Consider the following 13,996-nt stretch of genomic DNA (forward strand, 5'->3'; position numbering starts at 1 on the left):
TTGTGCTTATAATAGTTTCCCTCCATGCTTCCATCGCCTGTGAAGCGTGTAGGCTTTCCCGATGTGTGGTTGTGTTGGCATGGAAACAGGAATGGTATTGTTATGTGTGTTTTGAATTTTTTCACCCCTGTCCCTGGAGCTCCACAGTGAGGAAAGCCTGACACCACCCCTCCCCCTCACTTACTAGACAAGGGAGGAGAGGGGCAGAATCTCTCCAGACCTCAGCCAACACATGGACAGAAAAACTCATCAGCTTCACTGAGCAGTTAGTCAGAATAGACTATAGACTTTAAAAAAAAGTCAAAGATTCAAAATATGCATATTCTGTTTATAGTAAAACAGTCCTGTCGAAACATTTTCTTGTACTTTTGTCTAGTTTTGTCATTTGTGATTACCTAAAGATCCGTTTTATAAATTTAAAAATATATTTTTAGAAAAATTAAGAAATTTCCTTTTTTATTTACAGTTTTTTCAACTTATTATTTAGCCATTTTGTAGTAAAAAAAGTTATCCATGTAAAAATATGAAAAGTAGACAGGAAGAATTCAGCTGTAATGGCTCAGAAATGGGCAGTTTCTTTAAGAAAGGTATGGAAAATAAGCTTGATATCACCATCTAGTGGCAGCACAAAAATAAACCAAAATCCAACCGGCATTACATTGCACTCCCCTTAATAAAATGACAAATCCATGTGACAAGTTGTCACATTTACTTTTATTGTAAAGGTAATAATTTTCAAAAAAAATATTGTTAGAAGGACAGCAATAAAGAAAAAAAAACAACAACATATACATCTAGAAAACATCTACACAAGACTTTGGTAAGAATCTTGACATATTCTTATAAAAAAAGTCAAATAATAAAAAAAAAAACATTGCAAATAATAACACATTTTTAACAATGTCCCAAAACAATCTTGATGTTTTTATTTAGACAGCAATTTAGTGTGGTAAAACAGAAAGATAACAAACCATCATGTTTCCTACAAACAACTGAACAAGTGAATGAATATAAAACACTGGAATAATTGGGCCCCTGTGCCGTTGGGAATATACGTAACTATTTAGGGACACTACAAGATTTAACAGTTCTTTTTCTCGTCATTTTATCAGTTTATAATTCATATTTATATTTTTCAAGACATATTATACCACAACAAGTTTACAATAATGTTGCAAAAGAGTTATATGTGTGTCAGAGCTAGTTTAACAGCATGGTTAAGCTGAGTTTAAATCCAGAGTTTTTCCGAGAGATCATAAAGTTCATTTTCTTTTAAGAACTGACCTGAGCTCTGGATTTACCTCATGAAAATTTAAAAATGTGTCATTTCAGCCCTAAACAGAGTGCATTGGATCATTGTGCGACAGTGTGCCTTGTCCTTTTCCCAGTTCCACTGTCAATTCAATTTCCAGCCCTCCTCTTGTCAGCTACCCAGTTTGCTCTCCCCTTCCTAGCAGGGGTGGACATTGCACGCCCTGATCTCCTTCCTGTCCTTACAGCTGGACAGCTGGACAGTCTTAAACTTCTGCTTTACTGACATGAGTCGTTCTTGAATACCTCCACCGCAAAGTTTGGTACATTCTGTCCAGCTTGACCATGGTCTCATTCTACACCCTGAAGGTAGAAATGAAAATAAAAAAAAGAGAAGAGGCTTACGATAGGGAAAATCTACATTTTTAAAGACAGCTATGTGTTTTGTAGTTCTGCTGTATGTCACTTACAGGAGTCCTGATACTAACCTGGATGCTCCGTGTTGCCTTCAGCCCTGCCTTGTTTGCTTCTCCGTTTTTCACGCTGCTCCTTGCGGCGTCTCTTCTCTTCGCTGTTGCCTTGCCCTCGGTTGCATTTTCTAATCTTACATTTCTTTCTCTGGATAGTTTCAGAACAGGGGTCTCCTCCAAACTGCGGCTCCATCATCACAATGCGAGTCCGAATTGTGTGACCTTTTCCGCAGGACTTATTGCACTCAGACCACTCGGTCCACTCTGACATGTCACAGTCTATGGCTGAGGATACAGACAAGGACAGAGTAAAATGTGAAACAGTGAAGTGTGTTTTAAAGTGACTAAAAGAACATAATCAAAGAGATTTTGAATTCCCTAGGCTTTTATTAAAAACATCTATTTGAAGGCATTCAACCAATGCATATTTCCTAGAAATGGTTTGATTTGATTTTGAATGACACCAAGTTACAAAGAGGCAGGGTATGACAGAGGAGATGTGTAAACAAAAAAGAGGGGCAAACGTTATTATCATTAGTGAACACATCTGCATGAAGAAAACAGGTTTCATTAACATGTTGAAATTACCATTAAGTACCATAAAATATTCATGTACATGATTAGTGTGTGGGTGTGCAGATGAGAATGTTTGTAACTTACGACACTCGGGTAGCATGCACTTCTCCACCTGTTCTACCTCTTCAGTACACTCTCCCAGCTCTGCAGGCGATTTGAACATGCGCTGTCGTGTTCTCAGACCCTTCCCGCATGTCACGCTGCAGTCACTCCACTCCGACCACGGAGTCAGCAGGCATGGGATTGTATCTATTTATAACAGAACTCACTCAGTAAGACGTCTAGAACTAAAACTAAAAGTAATAATACAGAAATTGAATTGAATCAAGGAGAAAATGCACATGGGTCTGTCGCTGTGTTATCTTCTTCTTGTGCCTTATTTTCTCCAGATTTGTGGTCTAGAAGAAGTCAAGATGGTTGAGGTATTTAAACTATTGCTACTCACGACATTCTGGCATCATGCACTTCTCCACTTGTAAAACCTCTGCTCCACAAATTGAGCCATCCGCAGGAGGCATCTTCACCAAGCGCTCTCTCCTTTTCATGCCAAGACCACAAGTAGCACTACATGCGTCCCATTCACCCCACTCTGTAACCAGGCAACTGCTGGGAGCTAAGGTCAAGAAGGGAACACAAGTTAATGTAAAAGTACCATACAAATCATGCATATTAAGGTAATGAAAGCTTTTGTAAATAGCCAAGAACAAAACTCACTGCAGTCCTCATTAACCACACAGTCTTCAATCTCTTGTGTGGGCAAAGTACACACTGAACCATCATCGGGGAACTGTTTCACATAACGTTCCCGGGAACGTGTGCCTGCGCCACAGGACACACTACATGGAGACCACGTAATCCAATCTGACATCATGCAGGTGGAAGAGTCTTAATAGCAAAAGAACAAAGACAAAAATGTCAGCAAATCCATGAAAATGTTTTGCAATTAAAAACAATCTATGCTGTCTGGGATGGAACGAGGTGCATTGTGTTAAATTAATTACACTGAAAGCATAAGAATACTATTTTCTATTATTTAAAAAGAACAAGGCGAGCTTTTAAGTGCATCTTATAAAAGGAAGTAATTAAAGCTGAGTACAACATATTACTGTCATTATTTTTAGTTGTGCAACTCTCAGTTAAATCATCTGGCAAAATTAAAGCTGCAGTTTTATTAACCATAGTTTGAATAGAAAAGCAAGAGCTTAAGTTCATAAAAAATATGAAAATGGATAATGTATGCATGTCATAAGATTTGTTTGATTTCTTGTGGCTAATAATCCATTATTACTATTCAAGTCACAGACGTATTTAGATCAGACAAGAGAAAAATATATAATAAATTGGGAAACAAGGGTGATGTTTGTCTGTGGCAAGGATAAAAACAACTCTTACAGTTATCTGAACCATCAAAGAATTCACAGATGATGGTTATGGACTGTACTTTATGTCATTGACTCAAGTAATCACTTGTCTACAACCCTCAATGCAGATGTCAGTCCTTGGTAGTGTTTTTAAAACTTGTTTTCAGTACTGCTCAAAAATAAAGAATTCTTCTGTACCTCTCTCTATCTCGCTCTCTCTTTTGAGGGTTTCAGGAGGGTTAAAAAAACATCGAGAGCACCAAATCTTACAAAAGTTGTTTTTTCCATTCTTGTTGCAACAGCCAGCAAAGTCACATGAAAGACGTTTTGGGAATTGTTTTATGCCGTGTGCCCTCCCTGATGCAACCTGGGATCAAACCTGCAGCTTCAGATTTACAAGAATGTGGCACTGGCCATTGAGTTACTGTAGTGGTCAGTTCAACTGTAAAATAGATTTTTGGATTTCATTATTTATAAGTATGTTTATTATCACTGTGAGGCACTAAAGTAGAAAACATCAAAATATTGTACTTTACTCAGATTTGGGTTATGTGGAGCTGGTGTCTGTCTCTTGTACTCAGTGGGTGAAAGGCAGGGTACACCCTGGACAGACCACCAGTCCATCACAGGGTCAACACAGAACAACCATCTACTCTCAATTTAGGATTTTAAACTGACTTAATCTGCTTGTTTTCAGACTGTGGGAGAAAACTGGAGTACTTGAAGAAAACCCACATACAGTACGTACAGGTAATCAAGAATAGACTTCAGTGGCATATTCTTATAGAACTGGTTCCCTAAAAAGCTTTTCTTGACAGTAATCCAGTAATTATGTAGTGCACACTACGCCCATCAGCTGTATGTCTCTGTGCAGAAAGAAATATGTCACAACATGTGGAGAGAACCAGGATGAGACCAAAATATAGTATGTCTTACTTCAGAGACTTCTACTGGTAAATGAGACTAGATTAGGAGTATCAGAGCCTTTTGGTCCCTTGCCTCTCACTACTGTCCACCCCTCTGTCACCTAATTTACATGTCACTCTGTGCTCCTAATAGTTAAATAATAGCAAAAAAAAGAAGAAAAAAAGAAATTCGATTTTCTGAGAACAACCATTTTGCAGAACAAAAAATAAATTGAATCTCCTAATTTTTGTTAACTTGTTAACATAAAGCTTGGATATGCAGAAAGTAATTATTTAAACTTTTATGTATTCTAGTTTAAAATTAAATTTTAGTTGGGACTAATTAAAAATCTGCTGGTTTCTTTAAATTGGCCTATTTTTTGATAATGAAAAAAGAAGATGACTTATTGCAAATTGTATATGTAGACATCCATAGAAAGATGACATTTGTGTGGAACTGCTGTGTAGGCAGTCAGTAAGAGTAACGAAGAGTAACACTAGTCTTCATGTGTTACTGGCACCCAGAGTTAGAGGGGGGCATTCATGTCACTACATCCAACGCCAAATAAAATATCTGTAGAGCTCTGTAAAGGGCCAAAGACATCTGATGTCTTACTATACTAGATCTCAGATAATATTTACTAAGGTTTCAGACTTTCATTAGTGAGAAAAGATTATGCTTTGTTTTACAATTAAAAGGGCAGACTCGAAGATGAAAATTTTGAGTCATAAAACTCCTTAACCTTATTTCAACATAAAGCAGTCAGCAGCAGGGAGCCACTTTCTCAATACATTATATAATTAAAACTGGAGGTCAAGTTGAGCTCTGGAAGAGAAATTTAAAACTGTACTTTTTTTTTTTTATTAAACCATCTTGTTGAAAAGAGAAGTAAATTAACTTTGGTCAGACCTTGGAAACATTTTAGTAACAGAACATCATGCATAAAAGGGGATAAGTAAAAGAGCATAGAATGTGCAACCAGAATAATATTACCACTGGTTGGAATTGTGAAAGTTTCTGTAACTGCTTCATTATGGCCTGTGCATGTAGGACAGGCCAAGATGCTCACAGAATTGATACACTTTTTAAATAAACAAATAAATTAATTAATTCTACTGCTATGATTTAATATTTGTTTCCCTAAAGAGTATTTTATAAATGAATAATGGTTTGGCTTTTTATAAACATTTGCATGTAATTCCAACAAAATAAAAAATAAAATGTTGAATCCAATTCTAATTTAAGAAAAGGTATTTACAGTATTTTGTTTGTTTCTCTAATTCACTAAGCCTAAAATCTACTTTCCTTTCATAGACCTACATTAATGTTAAAAGAAAGTGCTCACGTTTTTGATATTTCCTAAACTCAGCTGTAGAATAGTACATATTATCAACGGACACCCACAAACAGTAAAACATGCACTTCCTTTTGAGATTGTCAAACAATAATGGAAACAGCAATTATTGAAAAACAGTTAAAAAATTGCATATTATATGCTAAATTCAATCTGATGGTTTTAATTATCAACAAAGTGTGTTGTTGTTTTTTTGTTTTTAAGACTCACTTACAGATGATCTATCACAAGACAACCTTTCCACATCTTAAGCAGATGGTTAGATTATTCCCAATTCAAAAAATAAAAACAATTTCTTGGTTCAAGGATGAGGATTTAGCTAAAGTCAACAATGTTCATCAAGTTCTTGGAAACCAACAAAAAACAATCTGTAAACTGTATATAAATAAAATAACATGATTTGCAATGGAATGAGTATGCTAAATGCAGATCAGAATCACCAATGGATTACTTCTGAAGGGTTCATTGTTCAATAAAGCAACAATTACTGAAATAATTCAACTTTCATTAAAAAAATCCTATGTTAATTATAGTGTTTTTAAATCTTTAACATATAATACTTCTTTTTGTTGAGCTAACAAACTACTCTTTTAGTCTTTGGATAGATACCCACCTTCATCACTGCATCCAGGCCCCATGCATGGCTCAAAGTCCTGAGTATGTGGACAGGGAACACTCAGGTCCAGCTGAGCCTTGAGCATCCTCTGCCTCATCCGCTTACCCTTTTCACAAGTGGCCGAGCTGCAGGCGGACCACGGAGACCAGTTGGAGTAGATACATGTTTCAGGAGTATCATCTGAAACAAGAAAAGAGAACAGATGTGGTATGATGGTCTGCCGGCATGTATGCTTTCAGAGTCAGAACACAAGTACAGAATTCTTACCTTCATCTTTCTCCTCCTGGGCAATGTCTGCTACAATGTCATCTACATTATCTGGCACAATGTTGCACTGTTCACCCTGAGGACACACAGACAGTGATATCAGTACAGAAGCAAACCACTCTTTATAGGTTCTTGTACTGAATCCCTGTGTTATATTCCGACAGCCGCCTCTAGATGCCACCGAAGGACTGCAAACTTTTTAATCTGCTCTGTTTTGCCACTAGACTTTCCAGACTGTTTCACCTCCCCACAAAAAATCAAATTAGAATAAAATGATCTCATCAAAAAAATGGTTTGAATAAATATTATATAATATGATTTCATTTTTGTATTACTTTGTAGTTCCTGGAGAAGTCATATCATATTTTGTCATTTGCCATGCTTAATGTAGTGTGTCCCCCAAAAGTACAAAGCCGCAGTAGAGGAAGATTAAAACTATAATCACTCCTACTTCAGGCATTTAAATTTAACTTTGAATCATGGTAATAAAGAAATATAGAATAATTTTAGCTTTTGGTTTATGTATGCCTCCAAAATAATATACAAATATATATATTATCCATTTCAAGCCCTTGTTCATTTCACAACCTTCTTGCCTTGCAGTAAGACAGTTAAAGGTTTGACACAGTTTCCAAGTTCAAAAACCTGCATGTTAGTGTACCTGGCAACCTTAAATTGTCTATGCCTAAATGTCATTTTAGGGTGTTAATTTAGGTGTAATTAAAAAACTGTAGTTTGATTGGACGAGGATCAAGTGATTGATCAAAATGTTCAACATCTTTACCTTAAAAGCTTCTAAGCAGCTTCGTATGATGCTTTGAATCAATGATAGTCTGTATTGTTTAATGTACCACTAGTAAATTTTCTGTATGTTGCTATATGTAAGAAATCAGTACATTTCTACACTGAAGAAGTCACCTTTTTAATAAACACTTGTGACCCAGTGGCACTGGAGGCTAAGCAATCTATGTCATCACTCTATCTCTGCAGGCTTTAGAAACAATTTGAACCACAAGGCATTTTGTGGTATTGCCATGTTATTTATTGTCACTCTGATACAGGTGGATCCTTGGTTAATCTGTTAAAATGCTATTCCAGAACTGGTGTGAGTTTTAAGAATGTTTACCAGCAGAACTTATCTTATCCTTTTGCTCACAAAGTCTTGGAAAATTGTGCATTTTGTGGTGTATCTAACTCATCATCATGTTTTTGCAGCAATGATGGCCTGTGTTACATGTACGAAGACCTCATTTGACTTCATGTTCTGAGTGTGAGGCAATGACTTTCAAATTTGAACACATTAGTTGTACAGTAATAAACTGCAGACAGTTTAATAAAACGGTGTGTGCCAGCAGGCTTTTTTTTCCTCATACTGTAGTAATGTGTCAAGGGTTATTGACATAATTTGGGTTTAAAGTAGTTCACAGCTGTACAACCATCTCAAAAAGGATACATCCTACTTAAAATGTAGGTGGAGTGGAAAACGAGTGTCTGATTCAGCTTTCTAAAACAAATGCAATGAAAACATGTGGAGGTCCTCAATGGAAAATTGAGCTGTGACACTGAACCTCTTGCATTTTGACAAAAGGATATCTTCTTTTAAAAAGAACAAATGCACAAATTCTTACCTTTTTTGATTAGATATACTATTCTATAAATATACTATGCTGTTGCATAACAATCCACAATAATCACTTTTATCTGGAATAAATTTGTCTATTGGGAAGTCAAACCTACCTTTCTGGCAATGCGCTCCACCACAATCCTGGCCACAGGAGTGATGGCACCTCCCTCTGGATCATAAAATGGGCTTTGTGGGTGATCCAGACTGGTCAGGGGACGGATCTTGTCCTGCGGCACCGTTGGCTTGTTGGGAGACTGAAACAAACCAAAGTAAGCCACAGACACAAAAAGTAAGAAAAAGTAGGAAACAGATGTGCAGTGGATCACACTCTCATTTTTTTGTTCTTTCTTAGCTTGTTTACTTGTTTTTATTAAATTTGTGCAAGACTTTCAAAGTGACACAGAGCAAAAGTCACCCTAAGTACAGTTTCAAAGTCAGAGAACAGCTGCAGAGGAGTTATGTACTTTACAGGGGAGATTTTCTTATTAGTCAACAGTAAAGGTCTGCCAGCATGGGGCTGATGGAAGCAATGCCAGAGGCATTCTGGAGGCAGAAGACCAACCCATTCTTTACCCCCCAACTGAGACCACTCAAAGAGAAAAAAAAGAAAGAGAAATTGCTGCATGTTTGCGTTGTGTGAAACAGGATGATAGGGGCAAGGGCAGTGAATGTCCACTGATTAAAAGATACAGTATAAGTAATGGCACAAAGGATAGATCTCATTACTCTGTTACAGGCCTGTGCTTTTAATGACTTTGTCCCAGAGAGCCAAAGTCCCCACACTTTGTAATGGCCAGAGTCTCCCTATCTTCTGCTGCTTTCGGCAGTTTTTGGATGTATAAGGTTTCTTTTTGAAAAACTTTGACAATGCATGTACGGATTCATTGGCCATTCTGGGGAAAAAATGCCATTATTAAAATTAATGTTGTCATTTACGAGAATGAGTCACTTTAATTAAGATTCACATTTTTGTAACATTAATTTAGCTGGAAAAAAAATAACACTTCAAAATGCACCAAAACTTGACAAGATTTTCTTACAATTATGTAAAGATTATCCCAAGACAGGAAGTCTGCACATTCCATTGCTGAACTAGTTGCCAGAGCAATTTGATGATATTTGAGATAAAAAAAGAAGAATTGCTCCAGGCAAGTTTGATTCATCTAATTACAATTTTTAACACATAACTGAATGTGCTTGTTGGTACAGAGAGCCAGAGTGATTAAGAAGTGTAACTGTAAAAGTCTTGAAGGTTTACCATAATGAAGATGCTGATCGCTTCAAAATACATTTTAACAATGCTAAGTATCATTATCATACATTCGCAAATAGGTCAATTTGATTCACAAATGATTGGTTCTGACCTGGTTCTGAGGCTGCACATCTGTAATTGAATCACTCTTTATTTTTACATGAATGTGTGTTTTGTTTTGTTTTAAGTGGATGGATGCAGACTCTGATTAAAAAAAAAGCATACACGGGCCGTAATTGTAAAGTTCTTCAATGAGTAAAACTAGAACCAAGTAGGACAAATGTTGATTCAAAGTAGAGCTTCTAAATGTGAGGGACTACATGGATTTCAGTGTAGATGTCTCGAAACATACAGACTAATTTGTTGCTTTGCACTGACTGGGGAGTAGAACTGGCAGCACCTCAGAGTGAGAACGGTGAGAGAAAAGTGTTGCTCAAGGCTGCTTAGACAGGAATGCACATAATAATGACACTTGAATTTTTGCAACCTGGAAGAGATTCACAAAACGAGAGACTATGATTCTGATCAAGCAGACTGATGAACAAAAAGAGCACTAAGTTTGTCTCAAAATTATTTTTTTTAGTTTGCTGATATTTACTTCAAAATTTAGTCAAAGCCTTGTTTTTTTTTTCCTCACGTCACTATGATTGTATTTACATGCATCACTCATATAAGTGTTTTAAATAAACACACACACATGCACACACCCTCCCACCCCCCGCCGCACACACCCACAAACTTGCAAACCCTGCACAGCTTCTGCCTGGCTAACAAGAACAATGTGGCATATTACAAACACCCCACGCGAGTATGTTCCTGTTTTTATTGCTTCCTGCCACCAATTTCACAGAACAGAAGCTGAGATCAGCCTACTGTGAAGAAGAAATATTTTCTTTTACAATGTTGCAGTGCCAAGTGTTTGTCCTAAAAGTTGCTAGATTTGTTCTTAGGTGTGTTTAAAAAATGAAACCCCATATAGGAGTAAAAAAAACAAAACAACTCTAAATCTGCTGAATCAAAGTTGAAAGCTCACACACAAAAAATAAAACTCTGCAAATAAGAAAAAAAAAACAATAAAACACTTGAGTCCAAGAATTAAAATTTGATTGCCAATTTAACAACAAATCTGAATAATGAAAATGAGTTCAAATTTGCTAGCAAGTATGTGATGAAAATCCTACAATGCTGTAGTAATTTCAAAACTGTATCCCTTTGTGTCACTTTGCAAATTTGGGGGTACGTTTTATTACAAATGCTTTAATGTTTCAGTTCTGCAAATAAGAATTTTAAGGTTTTCATGTTTGCACTGACCTCATATGACACCCCACCGTCAGTGCCAGAATCCCATGGGATTAAGTCCTGGACCACCTTTTGGGCCCAGCCACACTCTTTGGTACACAAGTCCTCTGCTGACAGGCCCACATTCCAGTCTGGACTGGGTCCCATCATGGTCAAGAAGGACATGAGGTGGCGAGTTCGGTCAACAGAGAACTCAGCTGATGGGGCGGCACGCCTGAGGAAAAGAATGAGCAAGAGTTCTATATTAAACAGTGCCATTTCCAAATGTAAATAAAGAGGAAAAAAAAAACATCAGTTAGCTGTGACTCAAATGAGATTTGGAAAAACCTCCAAAGGATGTGACAAACAAATGTTCTTTTCCATATTCAACCAGAGGCTAATCTGTACTGTCACCTAAAACAAAGGTCAGATATGTGGCTCAGACACACTGACGCATTTCATTGAACCCAGTGAACTTGTAATGACATTATTATCTAAACTAGTCACAAGCAAGTTGCCCTAAACTAGACAGCTTTATAGGAGTTTTTTAATGTTTACATGTTTGTATAATTTGAAACAAAGAGCATTATACTCAGAGAATAATTAATCTTTCTGTCATAGTTTGGGGTTGGTCTTAATTCTTGGTTTAAGTATTCTGTATTACAAAGGGGGTATTCTTTTGTTTTATTGTGAGTTTTAGTGATTCAGTTGAGTTATGTTCTTGGTTTTGTTCTTATTGTCCTCAGTAGTCTTTGTTTTCAGCTCCTCACCAACCTCCTTTCTCTCTTTAATACTCAACACACCTGGGGTCAATTATCAATCACCATCAACCAGTATATATAGAAATATACTGTATACTCCTTGTTTTTGTTCTGCCTTACCTCTAATTACCTTCATGTATTATGCTGCATTGTCTATTTACATATGTATCATGCCAAGCTGCCTTTGGAATCTTTGGTTCAACTTATTAATCTTGTTTTTTTTTTTTGTTTTTTTTAGTAGTTTTGCCCCCTACATGTCTACAACTAATGTGACAAAAAGATTAGATCACTATGGACCCGGCAGGCACAACTTCTGCACCTGGTACTTCCATCCTTATTACCCTTCCAAAGCACTAGCCTGATCTGGATTCAGTCTTATTAATACATTTGAAACATATATTTGCTTTATTAGTAAGCTTTTGCCTGTGCTAAATTTGGGACATGGTTTTTTACCAACTGGCTCTAGATATTGCAGGTTTTGGTAAATAACTGTCAAGCTTAGCTGCTGTCATCATATCACAAGTCTGGAACTAATAGAATGCAATTCTCAAAATCACTGACACATATTTCTTTCTCAGAGCTCAGCTGCATTTCTTGGTGTCAAAACTTACTTCACATTCTCAAGGTTGTCCAATTAAAGCACTTTTTGTCCAGGAGATATTTTTATTTAGATTATATTAAGCTTAAAATAGTGCATCTATGTCAATAATAGAAGAAATATTATGAACTTATGAAATGAATACATAACCATTTGAATTTAAAATGTGGCACTGTGGCCATAAAGACTAAGAAATGATAAATATTGTATACTCATATTGCCAGACCACATCCATCTCAATGCACTATTTGCATTCCAGCATCATAGACACGTACACAGACACATACACACACCCACACACACACACACACACACATACACTCATACAGCTCTCTGGCCATCTGTCTTGACCAATGATTGACAGCTAAACTAATTACAAGAAATTTCTCAGCCAATATAAGATTAATTAGAAATGGCAAGCTTCGTGTTGCAACATAGACAATTAGCCAATGATTCCTCTTCGGCTGTCATTATGCCCATATAAATCCATTTGACTCCAGCCAGCTCAGTCCTGCTCTTGCACACTCTGTTAATGATGAAATAGTTCTTATATTTCCTGGGAACACATATATTGACTCCACTTTTCTGAACCTCTGCTTTAAAAGTCTAAGGTTGATCTTAGAAAGCCATCTTTTCATTTTTTTTCTTTTTTTGCACATGTAATTGATAACTGAAAAAAAAAAACCCTGCAAAAGACAGAGCAAGGATTTTACCAAATATATGAGGGTTATAAAAAACTTAGAATTGTGGGCTGTAATTTTTGGGGGGAAAGTGTTGATATGAATGTCAATATTTGTGACATTGCTGCATGTATAGTTCTCATTTATTGCCTAGTATTTAAATAATCAAAATTAGTTCTAAAACCAACTTATCTTTGTCATAGTGCTCTTATGCTAAAAAAAAAATCCAATCAAAGCTTTATATACTGGTTTGTTTTATGCCTTTTTCCACCAATTTATTTTTGTCACAACACTGTATTTTTCATGTAGGCAACTAAATCTTACAAAAGTTAAAAGAAAAAAAAGTGTATTTTAAAACTGGGTCGATGCTTAATCTACCACACTCTACATAAACCCCAAAATGCTGAACACTTCTTATTAATGGCTGAATTCTATACTTCAAAGAAACTTCTTACTTCACATTGTTGACAACAAACTCTTTTTTTTTTTCTTTTAGCTGCTCATTAGATATAAGGCACACATCACCAAAGTAGTCCTTTGATTGTTAGGAAGACAACTGACAAAATGAGTGGGAGAGAACAAGGAGTCAGCATCAGTGTCATAGAAACACGGAGGCTGTCAGGAAACTATTTCCACCCTAACAAACAAAAGAGAAGAGGTAAATAGAGCAGGCGGACTAATGAAGGAAAGTTTACTGATAAAAACATAAGGAGTGAAAGTTAGAAAAAAAGGTAGTCAAACCTTGTTTTTGGTTGACTTAAAATGTGTGTAAAGTTTATCATCAGATTGATGTATTAACAGTACTTACAATGACAAGGCTAATGCCAATGCCTTATAGAGTAGAAATTACATCATTTCTATTGAGTGAATTTAAAAAGCATCAACATTCCTTGAGGATCAGTGCCTTCTGTTATCAAAATCTGAGTCACTTGTGTGTGTCTGATACAAATCAGATGGAAAAGCTTAACTTCTAAATCATTAAGTTCCTGATAATATCTGCAA

General features: G+C 36.3%; 1 protein-coding gene across 1 annotated transcript in view; it reads right to left on the reverse strand.

The window, feature by feature from the left end:
• Positions 1–515: 515 nt before the first annotated feature.
• The window catches only part of spon1a (spondin 1a), a 51,396-nt gene continuing 37,915 nt past the window's right edge, over positions 516–13,996 (reverse strand). The window contains exons 8-16 of the mRNA XM_017440092.3: positions 10,989–11,190; positions 8,539–8,679; positions 6,802–6,877; positions 6,532–6,714; positions 3,012–3,182; positions 2,743–2,910; positions 2,382–2,546; positions 1,740–2,006; positions 516–1,614 (exon numbers count right to left, since the gene is read on the reverse strand). Coding sequence (XP_017295581.1) covers positions 1,451–1,614; positions 1,740–2,006; positions 2,382–2,546; positions 2,743–2,910; positions 3,012–3,182; positions 6,532–6,714; positions 6,802–6,877; positions 8,539–8,679; positions 10,989–11,190 — 1,537 coding nt within the window. The 3' untranslated portion in view covers positions 516–1,450. The remainder of the gene's footprint in view (positions 1,615–1,739; positions 2,007–2,381; positions 2,547–2,742; positions 2,911–3,011; positions 3,183–6,531; positions 6,715–6,801; positions 6,878–8,538; positions 8,680–10,988; positions 11,191–13,996) is intronic.

This window comes from Kryptolebias marmoratus, linkage group LG15, assembly GCF_001649575.2.
Source record: "Kryptolebias marmoratus isolate JLee-2015 linkage group LG15, ASM164957v2, whole genome shotgun sequence".
Taxonomy (NCBI): Eukaryota; Metazoa; Chordata; class Actinopteri; order Cyprinodontiformes; family Rivulidae; genus Kryptolebias; species Kryptolebias marmoratus.